Below are 19386 nucleotides of genomic sequence, written 5' to 3'. Positions count from 1 at the left end.
ACTGAATCACTGTGCTATATAGCAGAAACTAACACAACATTGTAAATCACTTCAATAATACATAAATAAATAAATTAAAATTAAAATCTCTCAGTAAAACTCCTAAATAAATACATAGTACAAGGAAAGGAAAAAATCACAACTATCTATTAAATAGTTTTTTTTTTAAATCCACCTAACAGTTTGAACTTTTGAACTTGATTATAGTTAATATAATACAGGTTGTAAAAAATTGTTTGGTAAATATGTGAATCTTAACAAATCCACGTGCAAAAGGTACAATTTAGGCAACTACTAATTGTACCAATGGTGTAACATTTTCTTGGTTTTGTCCTTTTGTTTTTTTTTTTCCTAAAGTCAAATTTATTTGAATTTGTTGGTATTTTATTAGTTTATCTCAGTTTGGGTTCGTCCTTTAGTTTTAAGGCAAACCATTGCCAATTGTAAAAGAATTCATTTCAACTTTTAAAATACTGAAATTATGTAAAAACATTTAATGTATGAACTAAAGTTTGTACTTAAACAGTTATTCTCACCACGTCTCACTGTTTCAGATTTTAAACGTAATTCTTTAAGAGGTCCCATGGCATGAACTGAAGTCGTCCGGTTCTGGTTCTTAGTCTTGGCAATAACTGTGCTGTCATTGTTTATTTTGAATCTACTGTAGAAATGTAGGAATACACGTAGTGCGGCAGAGGTTGGAGACACAGTGTCTAACAAGCTCAAGTGATTCTAAATCCAGAAACCGTGCATAGCTGTGTCCTTATATGAGCGTATGGGGGTCAGGGAGGGAGCAGATTATGAAACTGACATTTTCTAGATTCTTTTCTACAGAGAATATGTTTATTAAAGCGTAAGAAATGAAATGCGCATTTGAAACTTACACATGTATGTAGAATCTCATTTTTAATTTTTTTTTTATTTTGGGGGGTGTGGTTAGGTTTATTTATTTTAGTGGAGGTACCTGGAATTGAACCCAGGATGTCATGTGTGCTAAGCACACACTCTACCACTGAGCTATATCCTCCCCCTGTATATAGAAGCTTGGCAGTAATGACAGCAGGTGTTTAGGTTTTAGATCAACAAAGGATTTTTATCAGGAAGGAATCTTTTATCACTGATTTTGTCAGAAGCACTGGTACACGCTGATAATAAACGTATGGACCTTTTGTTAGTTTTATTACTGTTGAGTTTTGTGCAGTTGCACCTGCTTATTTCCTGCGCCAAGACCAACAGCTCCCAGAGTCCTGCCCTTGGTACCCCCAGCCCATTGCCTGCAGGCTTAGGCCCCCAAATCCCCATCTCAGTGGCCACCTACGTTGTGTTTCCCAACCATTGGTCACTCTTGAAGTCTTAGATTTATTGCTCCTGCTTCCCTTTGGAAATTTTGCATAGTTCACAGAATTCATGGATTTTTGCCTTTCCCTGCAGCTGGGGAAATCCCAGTGTTAAGGGCCAGTCCCAGGGAACCTGGAAACTTCCAGCTCCAAACCCTTGCTCTCCGGGGTTGTGCCCTTCTCCTCTAGAGCATCCACAGCTCATGCCCTCCCTTCATCTTGTGAGATCTTGTTCTGATGATGCACATGGTGGGTGTCCTCGGTCAAGCCCTTGCTCATACGTTCAGAGAAGGGTATCCTTGCCAGAGGACACTGCCCTGGGTGGGTGGCGGCGTCCCTCCTGTCCCAGGCACCCCTGTGAGGATCCAAACCCTCGAAAACACTTACTTCTGCTTTCTCACCAGTCTCCCGGAGCTGTCCCAGGCTCCCAGGGTACTGATGGTATAACCCCAGGGTTCGTGGTCTTGACCTCTCAGAGGGCAAGCTGGCCAGACCTGCACTTGGGCAGGTCCGGCTGTGACCGACATTAGGATCTTAGCAGCGGGGTCAGGGAACAGGGCCAGGCTCCAGGCGCGTCTCGGCTGTAAATGAAGCCTGGTTGGATCAGGAGCGAGAGATTGCCTTTCTTCCTAGCAACGAGAATGGCATTTAAAATCCAATATCAGAAAAGATATTGACGAGATTAAGGGCCTGAAGGAATTGATTTACGAGGAAAGACCCAAGGAATTAAATATGTATAGCCTGGTGTAATAGGATATTAGCCTCCGAGCACAATTTCATTTCTGTGATCCAGTGTTCCTGTTATCAGTCATCTGAATGGTGGGGTTCTCTCCGAGAGATGTCTCTCCCCCAGGGGTCACCGAGCTGGAGGCAGAGAGAGAGGCACCAGGGTTGACAAACCAGGTCACAGGCTTGGTTATTCTCAGACCTTGCCGTAAATTGAAGTGCCGTTTCATCTGCAGGTGGAAGCAGATGACATTTTAAACGAGAATAAATTTTGAGTAGTCTTACCACCTCGTGTGACAAGAAAATTCAGACTAGTTCAATTCCATCTTTTTTTTCTTCCCCAAGGGAAAAAGTGAACATTGTAGGTACCAGGTGGTAAATGACTGTCCTTCCCCTGAGCTGGTTTCTCTCCTTTGTCAGAAATACTGTGAGATGTGTTTGCTTTTAGGCAAAGCCTTGCCCTTAGGTTGCAATAATGTGGACTTGATTTTTTTACATCTCAGACTTTCCCCAACAATCAGGGATTGGCTTGGGATTCAGTGTTAGATGTAAAGGAGGTGCAGGTAGACTTCAGCAGCAGGACCTAGGGCTCACTTTCCTAAGGGTTCTGAAGCCCGTAGAACCAAAACAGGACTGAGGGGGCAGAAGGTCCCGACAGCACCGGGGAGAAAGCAGCAGAAGCAGTGACACATTAATGGATGTGTCACCTCTCACCTTGTAGAAGGACAAGATGACAAGGATCTGGTAGGGCTGGCCTCGGGTGGGGTTCAGATCACAGGCTGAAATACACAGAGAATTCAAGCTGGAGACGAGTTGTGCAGATGTGGTGATGCTGGATGCTCAAGGTGTCGCCACACAGGCTAGACATGAAAATGACTGCTGGACTGGTCCTTCCAGACACATTCACATCCACCCTGGCCTTTGGTGGAAAACTCTCTTTGGAAGTCAGTGGACCTTATTTCTTTAGGTGATACTCTCCTGGCCTTAAAGGCATATCCCACTGAGGAGGACATTGAGTTTATAGCAAAGTTATGGAGACAGAATAACATTTATTAAAACTGAATCAAAAGAGCAAAAATATATTACACTGGTGACACTCTGTGGGTTCAAATATTTCCAGGCTTGAAGCATCAATTTTTAGTGGCTCATTTCTGATAAGTAGAACAAGTTCTGATTCAAAACGGATCCCCTGAGCCCATGTTCTCCTAACACCTTAATTGACCCCCCCCCCAAATCTCCTAGGGAAGCCACACTGGTTGTAGCCATTATTTGGAGTGTTTTGTGTACCCTAAGTACATTTTAGTGTCTGTATTAGCATCCTGGTGACCCAGCGTCTCAAGGACATGCTACTTAGTGTCTGTTTCCTCCCTGTTCTCTGTCTCATCCAGCCCCGCACTGTGTACTTAGTAGATAAGGGATGACTGAAAGAATGAATGAACGATTGATTGATTGAATACTACTGGATTGTTTTAAAAGAACTAGACACAGAGCCAGTCACTGGGGAAATCCTAAAATGAGGGTAAGAGGGAAAGGGAGGAAATTGTGTGTGTGTGTGTGTGTGTGTGTGTGTTTGTCACTATGTGTATACATCTACCCAGTGGCACAAATTAACCTGACCCGCCACGACTATAAATTTAAAAAGAGCACTCCTCCACCACCGTGAAAGACACAAAATCAGTGTTCCGTTCAGAGATCCTCTCAATTTCATGTCAGCCGCCACCTCTGTCCCCTAGCTGCCCACCCGTCCTGCCAAAGATTCCTGAAGTATCACAATTCTGTGTCAGCTTATAATGAGACCTTGCCCGTGTACTTCATACAGACAATTTGTGCTGTAGTCTGTGACTTTCATGGAATCTAACCTGATACGATCTATTAGCTACATAAAAACTTCACCTTAGTAACCAAATTATAAAATTTAAGGGAAAAGAAGAAAGAAGGGGTTACAGTTTTTAAAGGAAAGTTGAATTCACCACAGCACTCACGGAAGGATACACAAAAGCATGTCTCCAGCAGCCTCGCTCTTAAGTGGAAATGGTGAATGCCAAGGTGGAAGTCTAGACGTGGTAAGTCTGGCAGGTCCTGATTTCCATTTCCAATTGACAGGGCAGTGTGGTTGCCAGGGCAGAAACCACAGTCTGAAGCAGGAAAACTGAGTTGTGCCGGTGGTAGGTCCTTCCCAGACAGTGTGGCCTTGGGTACGTGACTTAACCTCTGGGTGCCTGTGATTCGCCCATCTGTAAAAATGGAAATGTGACCTCACTTATTCCGGGGCTCCGAATAACATTTGTGATGCTCTTTGAATTCATCAGAGAGAGAAAGACCCATTACACACTGAAGTCTGCCTCCCCAAAGAGCATTTACAAATGATCCTATTAAATCAGTGGCCTGGAAATATCAAGATGTGTCAGGTACGGCATTTATTTACCTGTTATTATCCGCCAGAGTGTTTGCCCGTGATTGGCATATGGATAATTGTCTAATTGGAACACACTCACTCACTTGTAACCACCAAAAAATGGAATCGTGCATCTGTTTAATGCCATACCCTCCAATGTTAAATTAAAATTATGCTGCAGTCAGCCGAGCCAGCCGAGAGACTTCTGATTACATTCTAGCTGCCTGTGAACTTCTGTAATTGAGGCACTTTGGTGCTTAAACATTCAAACTGGAAAGACTATTATACAGTCTCATAAATTTCAAGGGAAAAAAGACCAGAAAGGCTGACTTAAAATTATCTACTTGCAGACTATCTCGTTGTTTTTATAGGCCGTCTAGTCGAGTGAAGAATAGCAGTTTTGAATCACCACTATTTTGAAGACATAAATATTAGATTCATGAGTTTATATTTGGTTAACAAAAGAAAGAACTAATTTGAAAGAATGCAGAAAATAGTCTGGGGGGGTGTTGATTTTGGTTTTCCTCTAGTGGTAGTTTTGGTTGATCTGTTTGTTTTCCTGGTGGAACTTATAAATTTACTGATTGGATTTCCTTAGACTCTTAAGAAATATTCCTCTATAGATGAGGGGTGGTACCTGGAGCTTTCAGAGTAATGAATCAAAATGTCTTAAATGGAATGCCACTTCCCTCTGAAGGTCTCATCCATCTATATGTGTAGAACGATAAATTACCCAGTCACGGAGCCACAGGTAATTTTTGTTATTGTGCACATTTTGATTTTTGTCTGTGTGTGTGTGGTTTTTTTGTTTGGTTTTGTTTTGTTTTGGTTTGTTTTGTTTGTTTTTGCTAGATCAAGGCTTAATCCCATAGAACTGGGGAAACTAGAGCAAGCATTCGTTCATCTCCTCACTCATTCATTCATTCACTCAGCACCTACTGTGTGTTGGAGGTAACCCAATTATTGACCCTGCCATTGGTGGATATAGTCTGGTCGGGGAGCTTTCTGTGAAATGCAGTGTATCATATGAAAGTGCTTTGGGAAGTTGGAAGTTAGAGCCTCTAACTTTGCCTGGCTGATTGGAGGAGCTCTTTATTGGGCAAGAACACAAGACTACTGCACATAATTGTGCAGGTTTTTCCCTGGACAAGGGCACCAGGCCAGATGGGATGGGCATGAAACCAAGTCCCCACTCCACTGCCCAACCACGTGCTCTAGCGAGGGGTCCCGCCCACCTAGAGGCTGGAGCTCTTTTCTGTTGTGTAAGGTCATCATATGGGTTGATGTTGGCCCAAAAGCATTCTTTAAGTTGGCTTTCAAGATGAGTCAGAATCTGCCAGGCAGACTTCTGCGTAGTGAGCTTTTCATAGTCATGCAAGGACCTGGCATGTCTGGGGAAGGACGAGCTGGCCCATGGTTTGGATTTTATCCAGTTGAGCTGGGGTAATCAGTGGCGTTTTTTAAGCATGGGAGCACTTTAATTCTTAGGTGGTCCATTTTCTCAGGAGTGTAGGGTGAATGATGGGGAAACAGGCAGATCCAGAAGAGGGAGATGGTCATCTTAACTGTGACAGTGAAGATGGATGAAGAGAAGGCCCAGGAACAGGCAGAGAGGTTGTGAGGGTGATGAAATGGCCACGTGGACTTCAACGTTTTAACTCTGGATACCAGGGGACTAGCAGGAGGGGTGTGAGGGGAGGGGTCACAGGAGGCACAGTTTGAAATAGACTAAGTGAAGTGTCCAGGGCGTAACAGGAGAGGCGGAGGCTCTAAAGTCAGCCTTGTAAAGCACCAGTGCGTGAGCCATGTTGCTGAAGCCCCAGTGTGGGCAGGATCACCTGCAGAGAGAGCAGGTACTGAGAAAAGCGGCACCTGGCATCCTCGCTGGCAATTAGAAAATTAGAACAGCATTGGTGACTTTAGTGAGAACAATCTGAGTCTGGATGAAAGTTACATTGTAGCGGGTTGAGGATTCAATAAGCATTTAAGGAGCCAGTGGTTTTCATCTCCAGTTGCACATTAGAATTATCTGTGAAGGTTTTTTTTTTTAAAGATGTCTCTGCCTGGGTCCATCCCCAAGATATTCTGAGTTAACTGGTCTTCTGTGGGGCCCAGGAATCAGTATTTTTGCAAAGCTCCCCAGATTTAAGAACCATTACCCTGGACTACTCTTTTAAGAAGCATCAATAAAGCTCAATAGCTGGTGAACATATGATGAGATGTTTAAAGTCACAGGGAGTCAGACTTTTAAAAGATGAATCTTGATATTATTAGACTGAAGTGTTAGAAGGCTGGATAATGCAAATTGTTAGTGTGGGTGTGGACATGGTAACTCATATACCAATGGTGAGCGAGTAGACTGGTACAACCTACTTTGGCAATGAACTCCTTAGGCATGCCCTGTGAACCAGCAGTTCTGCTGGACACATGCCAGGGAAATTCTCCCAGAGGTCCATAAGGGACCATGCACCAGCGTGTTCCACTGCAGGCTTGTACAGAGCGAGGAGAAACAGAGGTGATCTGAGTGACCTTCACTGGGAGAGTGGAATAGTTGCGTGGACACACCCCATAAAATATTATGCAGCCACCAGAAGCAATAGTTAGGTACAGATACACGTATTAACATGGATGGATCTTAAAAACACAATGCTTAGTAAAAACGTAGTAAACAAGACATGAACTCATTTACAAAACAGAGACAGACTCCCAGACATAGAAAACTTATGGTTACCAGTGGGGAAAGGGAGTGGGGAGGGATAAACAGGGAGTTCGCGATTTCTAGATACTAACTACTATACATAAAATAGATAAGCAACAAGGTGCTACTGTACAGCACAGGGAAACTATATTCAATGTAATGGCCTATATGGAAAAAGAATATGAAAAGGAATATATATATATATATGAATCACTATGCTGTACACCAGAAATTAACACAACATTGTAAATCGACTATAGTTCAATAAAAAAGAAAAGCATAGTAAACAAGAAATATGACACTATCACTTACCTACAAATGCGTACTCGCAAAATAACAATATATGTTTTGGGAAAACACATTCAAATACGAAAGATAGAAATCACTGAAGGTGGTTGCCTACTCATGAGAAGAGAAGGTGGTGGGGACGATTCCTTGGAATTACACTTTTTAAATTAAAAAAAAAAAATCACGTAAAGTGTTGTTAAGGGAGCCTGGTGTGGGATGTGTGTATTACCTTGTATATGATTATGATATGGGCAGGTGGTGAATTAAATAAACTTCAAAAAGTGTGATTCCAAGGAAGAATGAGATAGGATGGAGGCTTAAATGGGAAGCAAAGTCATGGGAAGGGGGTGTGCGTGTGTGTTGCAGCAGCATGAAGAAGTGTTGTAAATGTGTAGTTGAAATGGCAGACTCACTGGAGTTCTCATTTCCCCTCTGATTTATTCACAGTGTTGGTAATAACAGCTGAGAATTGTGTCCAAGTAGTAGTATTCCTTTCTTTGTCCCTTCCCCAACCTTAATTAAGTTCATTTGTTTTTTTCTCTCTTGTTTCTAAAGCAGTGTATGCTCCTTATAGACATACCAGAAAATTACAAACAGAACTAGCAGAAAGATCCGGAAACCCACTCACCCAGAGACAGCATCCAAATCCTTTTCTATGACTATTTTGCAAAATTCAACAAAGCCTTTTCATAACCTGAACTTTTCGTGTGGAGAACAGTATATCGTGAGCATCTCCCATGCCCAGAAACACTCGTGCAACTCCCCCTTTAACGGCTGCGTGACGTTCCGTTGTGCAGATGCACTTTCGTTCGTGTGGCCAGCCCCGTTCTGCGGGACATCCGCTGTTCCTAAATTTTGCTCCTTCCAGTGCTGCAGCAAATGAGTATAAGCTACCTACACTTGAAGACAATTTCCTGCCCTTCATTTGGCTCATTTTTAAAGGAGGCTTAAGGACGGGATTTGCAATTGTGTAACGACATAAAAATTCATTTGGCATCATCGAAGTCAGAACACCACATGCCCTCGGAACTCTTCCGGGGCTGGTCGTGAATGAGAATAAAGGAACAGGGTCATTCCCCGCTGTTTGGAAACAGTCATTTTAGGTACTTGTCACGGTGCCAAAGTACAATATCGGCCCCCTGGTTTCTGCACTTTAATCAATTGGTGCACGATTGAAACACATACAGCGTTAAGGGAGCCGGTGTGGGATGCGCGCATCACCTCGTATGTGATTACGATTTGGGCAGGTGGTGAAAGAAGAGGCGCTGAGTGTTTAGAAAACGGCCAGGAAATCACTGTTTATGTTCTGGGACCAAAGTAGGTTCTTAAATGTGCATCCAGTGCCAGACGAGGGAACCGGACAAGCAAGCCCGAGGGGAAGCACAGTGTATTTTTCTGAGTACTTTGTACCCCACAACATACCCCCAAACCAGTGGTTTTGAGGGTTTAATTTAATCCTGCCAGCTGGTGGGTTTAAGCATGAGGGTTTAGTTGGGCCTTGGTGGTGGTTCTGAGCTGGCCAGACGGCCCTGCGGCCAGCTTGTCCAGGCCCCGACGCAGCAGCCCTGGAGCTGAGACAGCTACCCGGGTGGCAGGAATACACTCACATTTTCACATCATCCGTGTGGCACCTGGTACGTGCGGGAGCAGAAGAAATGCACTTCTGTCTTTTCAAACGAGTCCTTTATCGTCAAGAAGCTTTGAACAGACATAGCCGTTTCCAGGGCCCGTTCTGAAGCTGCTGAATGTGTTCTCCAGCCTGTGGCTGTATTAACATATAAGCACATTCCGCAGAGTTAGTGCTGGGCAGCGCCATGCTTCTGGCAGACAGGGTAAACCTCCCCGTGAGTTACAGTTGGTAGGGCGAGGATTGCTCAAGGCTTCCAGAAATCCCTTCAGTGTCCCAGCTTAAAAATAGCAGTGGAGGCCAGAGCTTAGTGTTCTGACAGCTTATATCAGCAGTTTTCTCGGCTGATACATTGATTGCAGTTTGGACTTCAGTCCTGCTGATCTAATAAAACATCACCAGTCATAACAGAGAAAATAAAATGGATCTTTTGTGGTCCCAGCTTCCCGGTGAAGTAGCTCCGCGGACCTACTGTAACGCTAGCTTTAGTGTCATATGTAAAATGATGTGACCTCAGACAAGCTGACTAATTATTTCAAATGTTTTTATTATTTAATGTCTTCACTTACCAATATGTTTTAGTTTCTCAGCACTATTGTACATCTTTTTTTTATTGAGTTATAGTCATATTACAATGTTGTGTCAAATTCCAGTGTAGAGCACAATTTTTCAGTTATACATGAACATACATACATTCATTGTCACATTCTCTTTCGCTGTGAGCCACCATAAGATCCTGTATATATTTCCCTGTGCTACACAGTGCAATCTTGTTTATCTATTCTACATTTTGAAATCCAAGTCCCTTCCCACCCCCCCCCATCCCCTGGGCAGCCACAAGTTTGTATTCTATGTCTATGAGTCTGTTTCTGTTTTGTATTTATGGGGTTTATTTGTTTTTATTTTTTAGATTCGCATATGAGCAATCTCATATGGTATTTTTCTTTCTCTTTCTGGCTTACTTCACTTAGAATGACATTTTCCAGTAACATCCATGTTGCTGCAAATGGTGTTATGTTGTTAGTTTTTATGGCTGTATAGTATTCCATTGTATAAATATACCACTTCTTCTTTATCCAGTCATCTGTTGATGGACATTTAGGCTGTTTCCATGTCTTGGCTATTGTAAATAGTGCTTTTATGAACATTGGGGTGCAGGTGTCACTTTGAAGTAGGGTTCCTTCTGGATACAAGCCCAGGAGTGGGATTCCTGAATCATACGGTATGTCTATTCCTAGTCTTTTGAGGAATCTCCATACTGTTTTCCACAGTGGCTGCACCAAACTGCATTCCCACCAGCAGTGTAGGAGGGTTCCCTTTTCTCCACAGCCTCTCCAGGCATTTGTCATTTGTGGACGTTTGAATGATGGCCATTCTGACTGGTGTGAGGTGATACCTCATTGTAGTTTTGATTTGCATTTCTCTGATAATTAGTGATACTGAGCATTTTTTCATGTGCCTATTGATCATTTATATTTCTTCCTTGGAGAATTGCTTGTTTAGGTCTTCTGCCCATTTTTGGATTGGGTTGTTTGGTTTTTCTTAATAAGTTGTGTGAGCTGCTTATATATTCTAGAGATCAAGCCTTCGTTGGTTTCATTTGCAAAAATTTTCTCCCATTCCGTAGGTTGTCATTTTATTTTACTTATGGTTTCCTTTGCTGTGCAGAAGCTTGTAAGTTTAATTAGGTCCCATTTGTTTATTCTTGCTTTTATTTCTATTGCTTGGGTAGACTGCCCTAGGAGAGCATTTTTGAGATGTATGTCAGATAATGTTTTGCCTACATTTTCTTCTAGGAGGTTTATTGTATCTTGTCTTATATTTAAGTCTTTGATCCATTTTGAGTTTATTTTTGTGTATGGTGTGAGGGAATATTCTAGCTTCATTGATTTACATGCTGCTATCCAGTTTTCCCAACACCATATGCTGAAGAGACTGTCTTTATTCCATTGTATGTTCTTGCCTCCTTTGTCTAAGATTAGTTGACCAAAAGTTTGTGGGTTCATTTCTGGGCTCTCTGTCCTGTTCCATTGGTCCACATGTCTGTTTTTGTACCAATACCATGCTGTCTTGATGACTGTAGCTCTGTAGTATTGTCTGAAGTCTGGGAGAGTTATTCCTCCAACCTCTTTCTTTTTCTTCTATAATGCTTTGGCAATTCTAGGTCTTTTCGTGGTTCCGTATAAATTTTATTATGATTTGTTCTAGTTCTGTGAAATATGTCCTGGGTAATTTGATAGGAATTGCATTAAATCTGTAGATTGCCTTCGGCAGTATGACCATTTTAACAATGTTGATTCTTCCAATCCAGGATCATGGGGTATCTTCCCATTTTTTTAAGTCTTCTTTAATTTCCTTCATCAGTGGTTTATAGTTTTCCATGTACGAGTCTTTCACCTCCTTGGTTAGATTTACTCCTGGTATTTTATTACTTTGGGTGCTATTTTAAAGGGGATTATTTCTTCACTTTCTTTTTCTGTTGATTCATCATCAGTGTAAAGAAATGTAACTGATTTTTGAACATTAATCTTGTAACCTGCTACCTTGCTGAATTCTTCGATTATTTCTAATAGTTTTTGTGTGGACCTTTTAGGGTTTTCTATATATAGTATCATGTCATCTGCATATAGTGACACTTTTACCTCTTCTTTTCCAATTTGGATCCCTTTTATTTCTTTCTCTTGCCTGACTGCTGTGGCTAGGACTTCCAGGACTATGTTGAATAGGAGTGGTGATAGTGGGCAGCCTTGTCTTGTCCCAGATTTTAGTGGGAAGCTTTTGAGTTTTTCACCATTGAGTACTATGCTGGCTGTAGGTTTGTCATATATAGCTTTTATGATGTTGAGATATGTTCCCTCTATACCCACTTTGGCGAGAGTTTTTATCATAAATGGGTGTTGAGTTTTATCAAATGCTTTTTCTGCATCGGTTGAGATGATCATGTGGTTTTTGTCCTTTCTCTTGTTGATGTGACTATTGTAGAACTTTTTACAAATACACCTTTGTATATAGGAATATAAAAGTGCCATCACAAATACTGAAATAACAATTGTGCCTCAAATCACAGACAGCCTAATAAGGCCTTAAGTACAATACTTGTTACACTAAAGTAGGGGGTGAAACGCACATTTTAAAAAGTCCCCTGAAGTCTGGACTAAGCTTGAAAACGTGTACTGGTCATTTCCTCGTGTTTTGGAATGGAGGTTTTGAATATCTTACAACATTCCATTGACCTTCGGTCCTACTTATCCTAAATATCCTTTCATTTCATAGCAATTGCTGACCATCCAGGAAGAGTTAAACAACAAGAAGTCAGAACTGGAGCAAGCAAAGGAGGAGCAGTCACACACACAGGCGTTACTGAAGGTCCTCCAGGAACAGGTAAGTGAGTGCGGTGGCTCTGGCTCGCGAGTGGGCTCAGACACTGACCCGCGCCTCCCCCGTGTTTGACGCACGCGCCAGCTGCTGAGATTAATCTGCGGTGTCATTAGCCTGTCCCCTCGCAGCCTCCTGGCAGCGTGGCCCCGTGGAATTTATAATCTCATTTCCCGCATCTCTGTTCTCACTCTCGTGCCCCTTTAGACCACCCAAGCCCACTAGCGACGTATGAAAGTTTCTTGTAGGAGACCAATGAATTTTGATAAAGTTTCAAAACACTGGCAATGCAGATATATTTCAAAGCAAGCAGCTAGTTTCCTCTTAAGTCTAATAGTGAGGAAAATGAGTTTAGCATAACCCACGGTCCTCCTGCAGACATCTGAATAAGAAGGGCTGATTCATCGCCACATTAAAAATATATATATATATCTTCCCTCTGCATCAGGGCACTTATCGAACCAGGGTGAGCAATAAGCCTTTTATATGAAGTTTGTGAAGTCTGATTGTTTCATCCTGGCTTTCTTTGATGCTAAAGCGTGGCCTGACATTGATAAGTGGATTTGAAAGTATTGTCTTACAGCAGGTAAGACGGATCGCTTTGCAACTGAGTGAAATCTAAGCCCAATATCTACATGGGAGAAGCTGGGGGAGGGCTTGAAATGCCTTTTTCTCTCTGGCCTTCGCATGCTGCCCACATTGTAATGAATGGTATATGGAAAGGGGAAAAAAATCACATACAGTAGCCCCAACCCTCTGGGGGTAATCAAATTTAGGTTATTTTATTTTATTTTAATTTTTACCCACAGTAGTATATGAGAAGGTTCTTTGTACAACACAAATAATTTCAGAAGTGATGCTTTTAAAAAAGTATGAAGTTGGTAGAGTATGACCCGAGTCAGCTGTGAATCAGTCACTTTTCAAGTAGTTGTAACTTTTTAATGGTTTGAGATCAGGGAAGTATCTTTCTAGTTACTTTCCCCTGAAAGTACGAGTGATTTGTGAGGGGAAAATGAAGATAGTTTGCTGAAAAGATAGTTTGAAAAGTGAATATGTTGGATAGTTTATAAGCTTTTTATAGCTTTGGAGGAAAAATCCTTTCTAAAACTAATCATTATCTTTATATGATTAAGATAGATTTAGTAACTTAGCCTGAGGCTGAATCTGTCTGATTGTGGATACATTAGATTGAACTAAAAAATCTAATGGCTAGATTCACAATGACCTACTATCCAAGAGACCTGAAGTCACTGTTCTTTCTTCTTTATGTTATTAAAAGGTTTTCAGCAAAGTGGAGCTGGTTTGGTCCACATTTGCTCCTGATCAGACAGACGTAGCTCCGAGCTTTGTTGTTTTATGTTGTCTCTCTCTGCCTCCTTGATTTACTGGGATGAGGAGGGGTGAATTTCTCTCCATAAATGACTCTAATCCTTTATTTTGATTTGAAGTCCAAACCCCAGTCATAAAAACAGATGCTAAATTTTGTAGAATGCATTGCTGCATTCTGCAGCAGGCTTTGGAAACGCATCACACTTCACTCTCTGTTACTTAAAAAAAAGTAAAAGATAAATGAGGACCACAAAGAAGATTCAGAACAACTAAAATCACTAAAGACCTGGGAAATACAACTGGAAAGGAAGCATTTCCTTTTCAAAAATCTGCTGTATTGAGAAGATGGCTCTTTTTCAAGCAAGGGCGCCAAGAATACTTTAATCTAAGAGGACCCACAGCAACCAAATGCATTTGGGTGCCGTTGGCACCACCAGGCTGTTTTCCTGAGAGCCCCTCACCTGGTGGTCCTGTCATCCTTGCAGAGATGCGCAGGCAGCGGACTCGTTTCCTTCTGTCTGCCTGTAGCTGCTGCCCACACAGACATGCATTTAGAAGCACACCTCTGCCTTTCTGGGCATTGCCCTACACAGCTTTCTTTGAACTTGTGTAGAGTAACTGTATGTATAAACACCTTTTCAGTGGCTGCACAGGTAAGGCCTGAGCAAACGGCGTCACTCCTGGAGATCTGGTTGGGCCTAAAGTCTTACTATTACATAGATACACACACACAGACATACACACACACACACCCTGAACTTGGAATTTTGCTCTTTAAAGTGACAGCCCCTTGATGGGAATCCTGAAAAGAAGGAACAGGTTGTACGAGGCAGAGCCTTACCAGTGGCAGCCCCCAGCCCAGGGAAGGCGGGCTCATTCCCTAAGCTCTCTGTTTGCTAAGATGCAGCCTCACCAGGCCCCGCTGCCTCCTGCCTTTCATCTCCTTCACGAAGGTGGTGGAAGCTTCCCACACCTGAAGTCTGTGTCACAAGCCCAGGAATTGTCAGGCAAGATGCCAGCCCGTCCACATGGAGGAGAGGAGCAGCCCAGGAGAGAACGGGGTGGGGGGGGGGGGGCGGCCGGCCTGCAGCCTCGGCCGTCAGGGGAGGAGGGGCCTGTGTGGATCTGGTGCACGAGAGCAGGGAGTGAGTCAAGACAAGTGGGTGGCCTGAAAAGCCGGGGCAGAGTGAGAGGACAACATAGGGCAGGATGATGGAATTTACTGAAACGGGAGGAGAGTGATGGGCATATCTGTGCTGGAAATATGTGAAGCTTTGAAATGGACATAGTCCCGTGTGTCTGCTGAGAAATAACAAAACCTTCTTCTGAGCTAACCCTGCTCTCAGCTCCCAGAAGCGCAAGTTACAAGGCGGAATGAGTGGAGAGGGTTGATGAAGAGGAAGAAGATGAGGAACACGTAGGATAAGAAAACCTTAAGACAGGAAAGCAGAGAGGGTTTTTTAAGTCCCTTTGTGCCTTCTAATGATGGACAGTCCTCCTCTCACAGTGGGGCACTTTTTCTCCCCGTGTCGGTCACACACTGCCCATGCTCCCTGCCCTTTGCTATGCGTGGGAACATCGGTGAAGGAGCCCTGAGGAACACTGGGCAGGACTTTTCTTTCTCAGGTGGGATGATATGGAAGTGAGCCATCATCTACTCCACTGGTCCTACCACCGGCTGCCCCATACTCAGCTCCTTCCTTTGGCAAAGCCTCTCTCTTGGAGCAGAGAGTGTATGGCTCTCTTGCTGAGAGTCTGAGATTTTTACAAAAACCAAAGAAGCTTTCATTTTTAACACATACAAATAGCCCAGAAGCACCAACATTTGAGTCAAACACATTGGTGGTGTGCGTGCATTTATTTTCTTTCAAACTTTAAGTATTTATATCCCACCACGAATACTTTATTTTAGGCATAAAAAAGAGGATGCAGGAGATGCTGCTTCCTCAGTACAACAAGCCAGGAGGAAGTCCCAGCCAACAGGTGCGAGGCCTGCTCACCTCTGCCCTTGTTCTCTGTCTCCATGTGTCTGCTTTGAGTCAGCCTAGGATAAAATGCCAATTAAAGGTTTCCAGAAATCTCCACAGTAACTGATTACTTCCTAAGCCTTCTGAGAGAGAGGGGAGAGAGAGGCATTTTCAAAAGTTCACTGTTAAAAATCTCACTTGAGAAATAGCTTTTCTTCTGATGCCTCAGTGACCCAAGAGATGTTTTCCCAATTCTTCCTCCCCCAACCCAAACATCAAATCATCTTGTCTTAGGCCTCCAGAAGCCACGTCAGTCATTCAAATAGGTTCTCAAGGAGGCCGCGTACAGTATCACCGTGGCATGTTAAAACCAGCGAAAATGCATCATTCATGAATAATCGTTAGTATCACATCATTGAGCTGGTGGCAACTTGCAAACACTGCAGGGTTTAAATTAACAGCAATACAATGAGGGAATGAAGCCATTTATTATTCTTAAGAACCAATTTTATACATTTTATGCCTATGGAACTACTTTCTAATCTTATTATTTAAAAAATAATGACCAAGGCCCATTTATTTCTTGCCAGCCGTCAAGTTTCATAAAATACTGGTCGCAAACTGGTTTCAGCAAGACTCATTAGAATTATGTGTTCCATCTGTTTTTTTCTCGTTGGAAGTTTTATAAAGTGCGACCTCAGAGAAATCAGGGTTAACAGGATAATATGTACTTAACAGACATACTTGCTTATTCATTTGGGTCTTTTTTTTTTTCTTAAAATTTGCAGTTGAAAGGTACCAAGGAACTGATCGAGACCAATGGCCACAGCCACGAGGACACAAACGTAGGTACCACGAACCTGGTATTTGCTCTTCTTGGTGTTGGTTGAATGCCCACGAGAATGTGGTCCTTTGTAACACAAAGGAAGTCAGAAGCCCCGTCTCTCAGTGACTTACTAAGATTCTTCTGTGTGGTTTGGCAATAAAATATGGTAGGTAGGTCCCGTAATTGTTAGCTCAGGTTACCAGGTGTCAGCGGACAAGGACTTGAGCCAGTCTCTACCACAGAACTTCTAGTCTCAATGAATTTGTTTGAGCCCTTTCTATTTTCAGAGCTAAAAACTGATGATGTGTTGGGAGGGAAAACAGAATGAGACCCAACAGGATAATAAGTTACATATTGCATACAGATTTATTGCGTTTGCCTGTCAAAGAAGATGGTAGTGAAATGATTGATTGTTATGCTGGAGAGGTTTCAAAGCAAACCCCTTCTCCCAGGAAAGCCCTTGGAAGCATGTCTCTCTGTTCATGACCCAGAACTGTAAGTAACGTGTCGCATCCGTCTTCCTGATACAGCGTCTAACGGTACAAGGTCCCAGTTGGCACCCGGCTTCCTTTCTCGGTGTTCCTTGAATTGCCCAGCATTAGTCAAGGGTTCTCTTTGCCTTGGAAGCTCTTTAGGCTCAGGTGAAATAGTGTGCCTTGTAGGTCATTGTCTCTCCATATGTTTGATGGGTTTTTTTTTTTTTTTTGCCTTTTTAAAAATCTCTTTGATATCTGTATGTATTTGACTAGCCTCATCACAGAAAGTGCTTACTAAGCAGCTCCTTTCACAGAACACAGACTCAGACATGGTAATGAATGCCTGATTAAGCTCGAGCTAGGAGAAATTACACATTTCATGTTCTCTCTTGTTTTAATTATATACAGCAGAGCGCCTGACACTCAGAGTACCAAAAAATCCCTCTTAATAACTACTCTTCTTACCAAACAGATATTTAACATACGATGCGTATTGAGAACCTCCTGGGTACGTGGGCTCCACTGAGGGAGAGGGTGGCAACAAAGAAATGCAGGGCTTGCTGTCTGCCCTCAACGAACTTAGAACAAAAGGTTGATGAACTAAGGAACACGTGGGCAGGCAGTATATGAGATGTAATAAGTGTACAGGAAGCTGAGGCAGCTGTGACGTGATGAGCTTTGAAATCCGGACTTTGCTGCTTATTAACTGTGTCAGCTTGACAAGTCACTGAACCCCTCTGAGCTGCATTTTCCTTGTTCGTAAAATGGACTATGAAACCTACCTCCAAAACCTGACGTGATGTAATGAGCTAAGACACGTGCCAACCTTAAGGTGTTATTATTAGGGTTTCTTCGTGCTGGATAATCAAGAGTGGCTTCCCAGATCTGTGGGGTTTGGGTTTGGTTTTGAAAAACAGATAGGCTTGAGGAAGGAGAAAGCTCGAAATGGAAACCGTTCATACAGAGCTCTGCAAGTAGAGTTTGTCTTCCCACTGCAACATTTCATGACTCCTATCCTTACCCTGAAACCCCTTTTCAGGATCCTGTCTTCTGGGGACACGTTGCTCGTTTCCAAAACTTTCCCGTGCACCCCCATCAGAGTCAGTCCCTCTGTGCCTTCCAGGGAAGCTGCTGTCTAATCCAAAACATCAGACGCAGTGGCAGGTTGCCTCAATTTCCTGCTCAGTAAAATGAGTTTGACATTACCTCCCTTTCCTTCCTTAAGGCTTCCTGGGAGAGGCAGGTGAGGTAACTGTCGTGGAAGCGCTTTGTAATTGGGAGGTTCTAACTGCATGGGATGTTGTTAGGATTGCGGACTCATCTGCTGCTGGGATTAAAGTCGATGGTACATGTAAAGATAGGCCTGACACAGTATCTAGTCTGTCAGCTCTTTCTTGAGAAATATCAAAAGGCGTTTATTATTAAATGGAGAAATGTGGAAAGAGATCATCTTTAATATCTGTTCACCCTTCTAGAGGAAAGTTTTTAACATTTAAAATAAATAAATCTCTAGAGTCCATGATGTGTGCTTTGTAATCAATGCAAAGAAATGGCCATTGAGGGGTAGGGCTCAGGCTAAGAAGGAACCCCTTGCCCGGGGCTGGGTTGGCGAGACATTGTGGACTGATGAAGCCTGCTAGCCCTTGGCCGTCACCGCTGGGACCACTTTTCTCACTGAGCAAAGGGCCAGGCTAGTTTGTATACCCTGAAAAATTGCCCATTGTCTCCAAGGTTTCCCAGTTGTCTGAATTATTCACTCGTCCTTCTCTTTTCTGCCTGTAACGTTGTCTCCTTTGAGCAGTTCCCCTAGAACCTCCACTAGGTTGCGTGAAAGAGAGGAAACAAAAATTACTTATTTTGGCCGCACGGTAGGAGTGCTGGCATGGCAGAATACTTTCAGATCTTTTAAAATGTCTGAAACGAAGTCTGCATGTTATCTGAAGTTTCCACCAACCCTGTGGTGTTCAAAGGAGTGGAGGCTTTCAAGCCAGAGTGAGAGGGTTTGAATCCATTTTGACCATTGAGTAGCTGTGTGACCAGAGCAAGTGATTTGACCATTTTGTTTTATTTTTTACTGTTTTTAAAAATTTTTATAGAAGTGTAGTCAGTTACAATGTGTCAGTCTCTGGTGTAGCATAATGTCCCAGTCACGCATATATGTACATAGATTCATTTTCATATTCTTTTTCATTAAAGGTTATTACAAGATATTGAATATAGTTCTCTGTGCTATGCAGATGAAATTTTTTTTAATCTATTTTTATATATAATGTGTAACATTTGCAAATCTCAAACTCCCAAATTTATCCTTTCCCACTCCCTTTCCCCTCTGGTAACCATGA

General features: G+C 42.7%; 1 protein-coding gene across 7 annotated transcripts in view; it reads left to right on the top strand.

Moving 5' to 3' along the window:
• The window catches only part of ENOX1 (ecto-NOX disulfide-thiol exchanger 1), a 512511-nt gene that overhangs the window by 442729 nt on the left and 50396 nt on the right, over window positions 1-19386 (top strand). For all 7 annotated transcript variants that reach the window (XM_032496083.1, XM_032496086.1, XM_032496080.1 and 4 more), the window contains 2 exons: window positions 12345-12452; window positions 16531-16587. In XM_032496083.1, coding sequence (XP_032351974.1) covers window positions 12345-12452; window positions 16531-16587 — 165 coding nt within the window. The remainder of the gene's footprint in view (window positions 1-12344; window positions 12453-16530; window positions 16588-19386) is intronic.

Source organism: Camelus ferus, chromosome 14 (genome assembly GCF_009834535.1).
Source record: "Camelus ferus isolate YT-003-E chromosome 14, BCGSAC_Cfer_1.0, whole genome shotgun sequence".
NCBI classification, from domain to species: domain Eukaryota; kingdom Metazoa; phylum Chordata; class Mammalia; order Artiodactyla; family Camelidae; genus Camelus; species Camelus ferus.
Note: the sequence above shows the minus strand (reverse complement) of the source record. Positions and strands in the feature narration are given on the sequence as shown.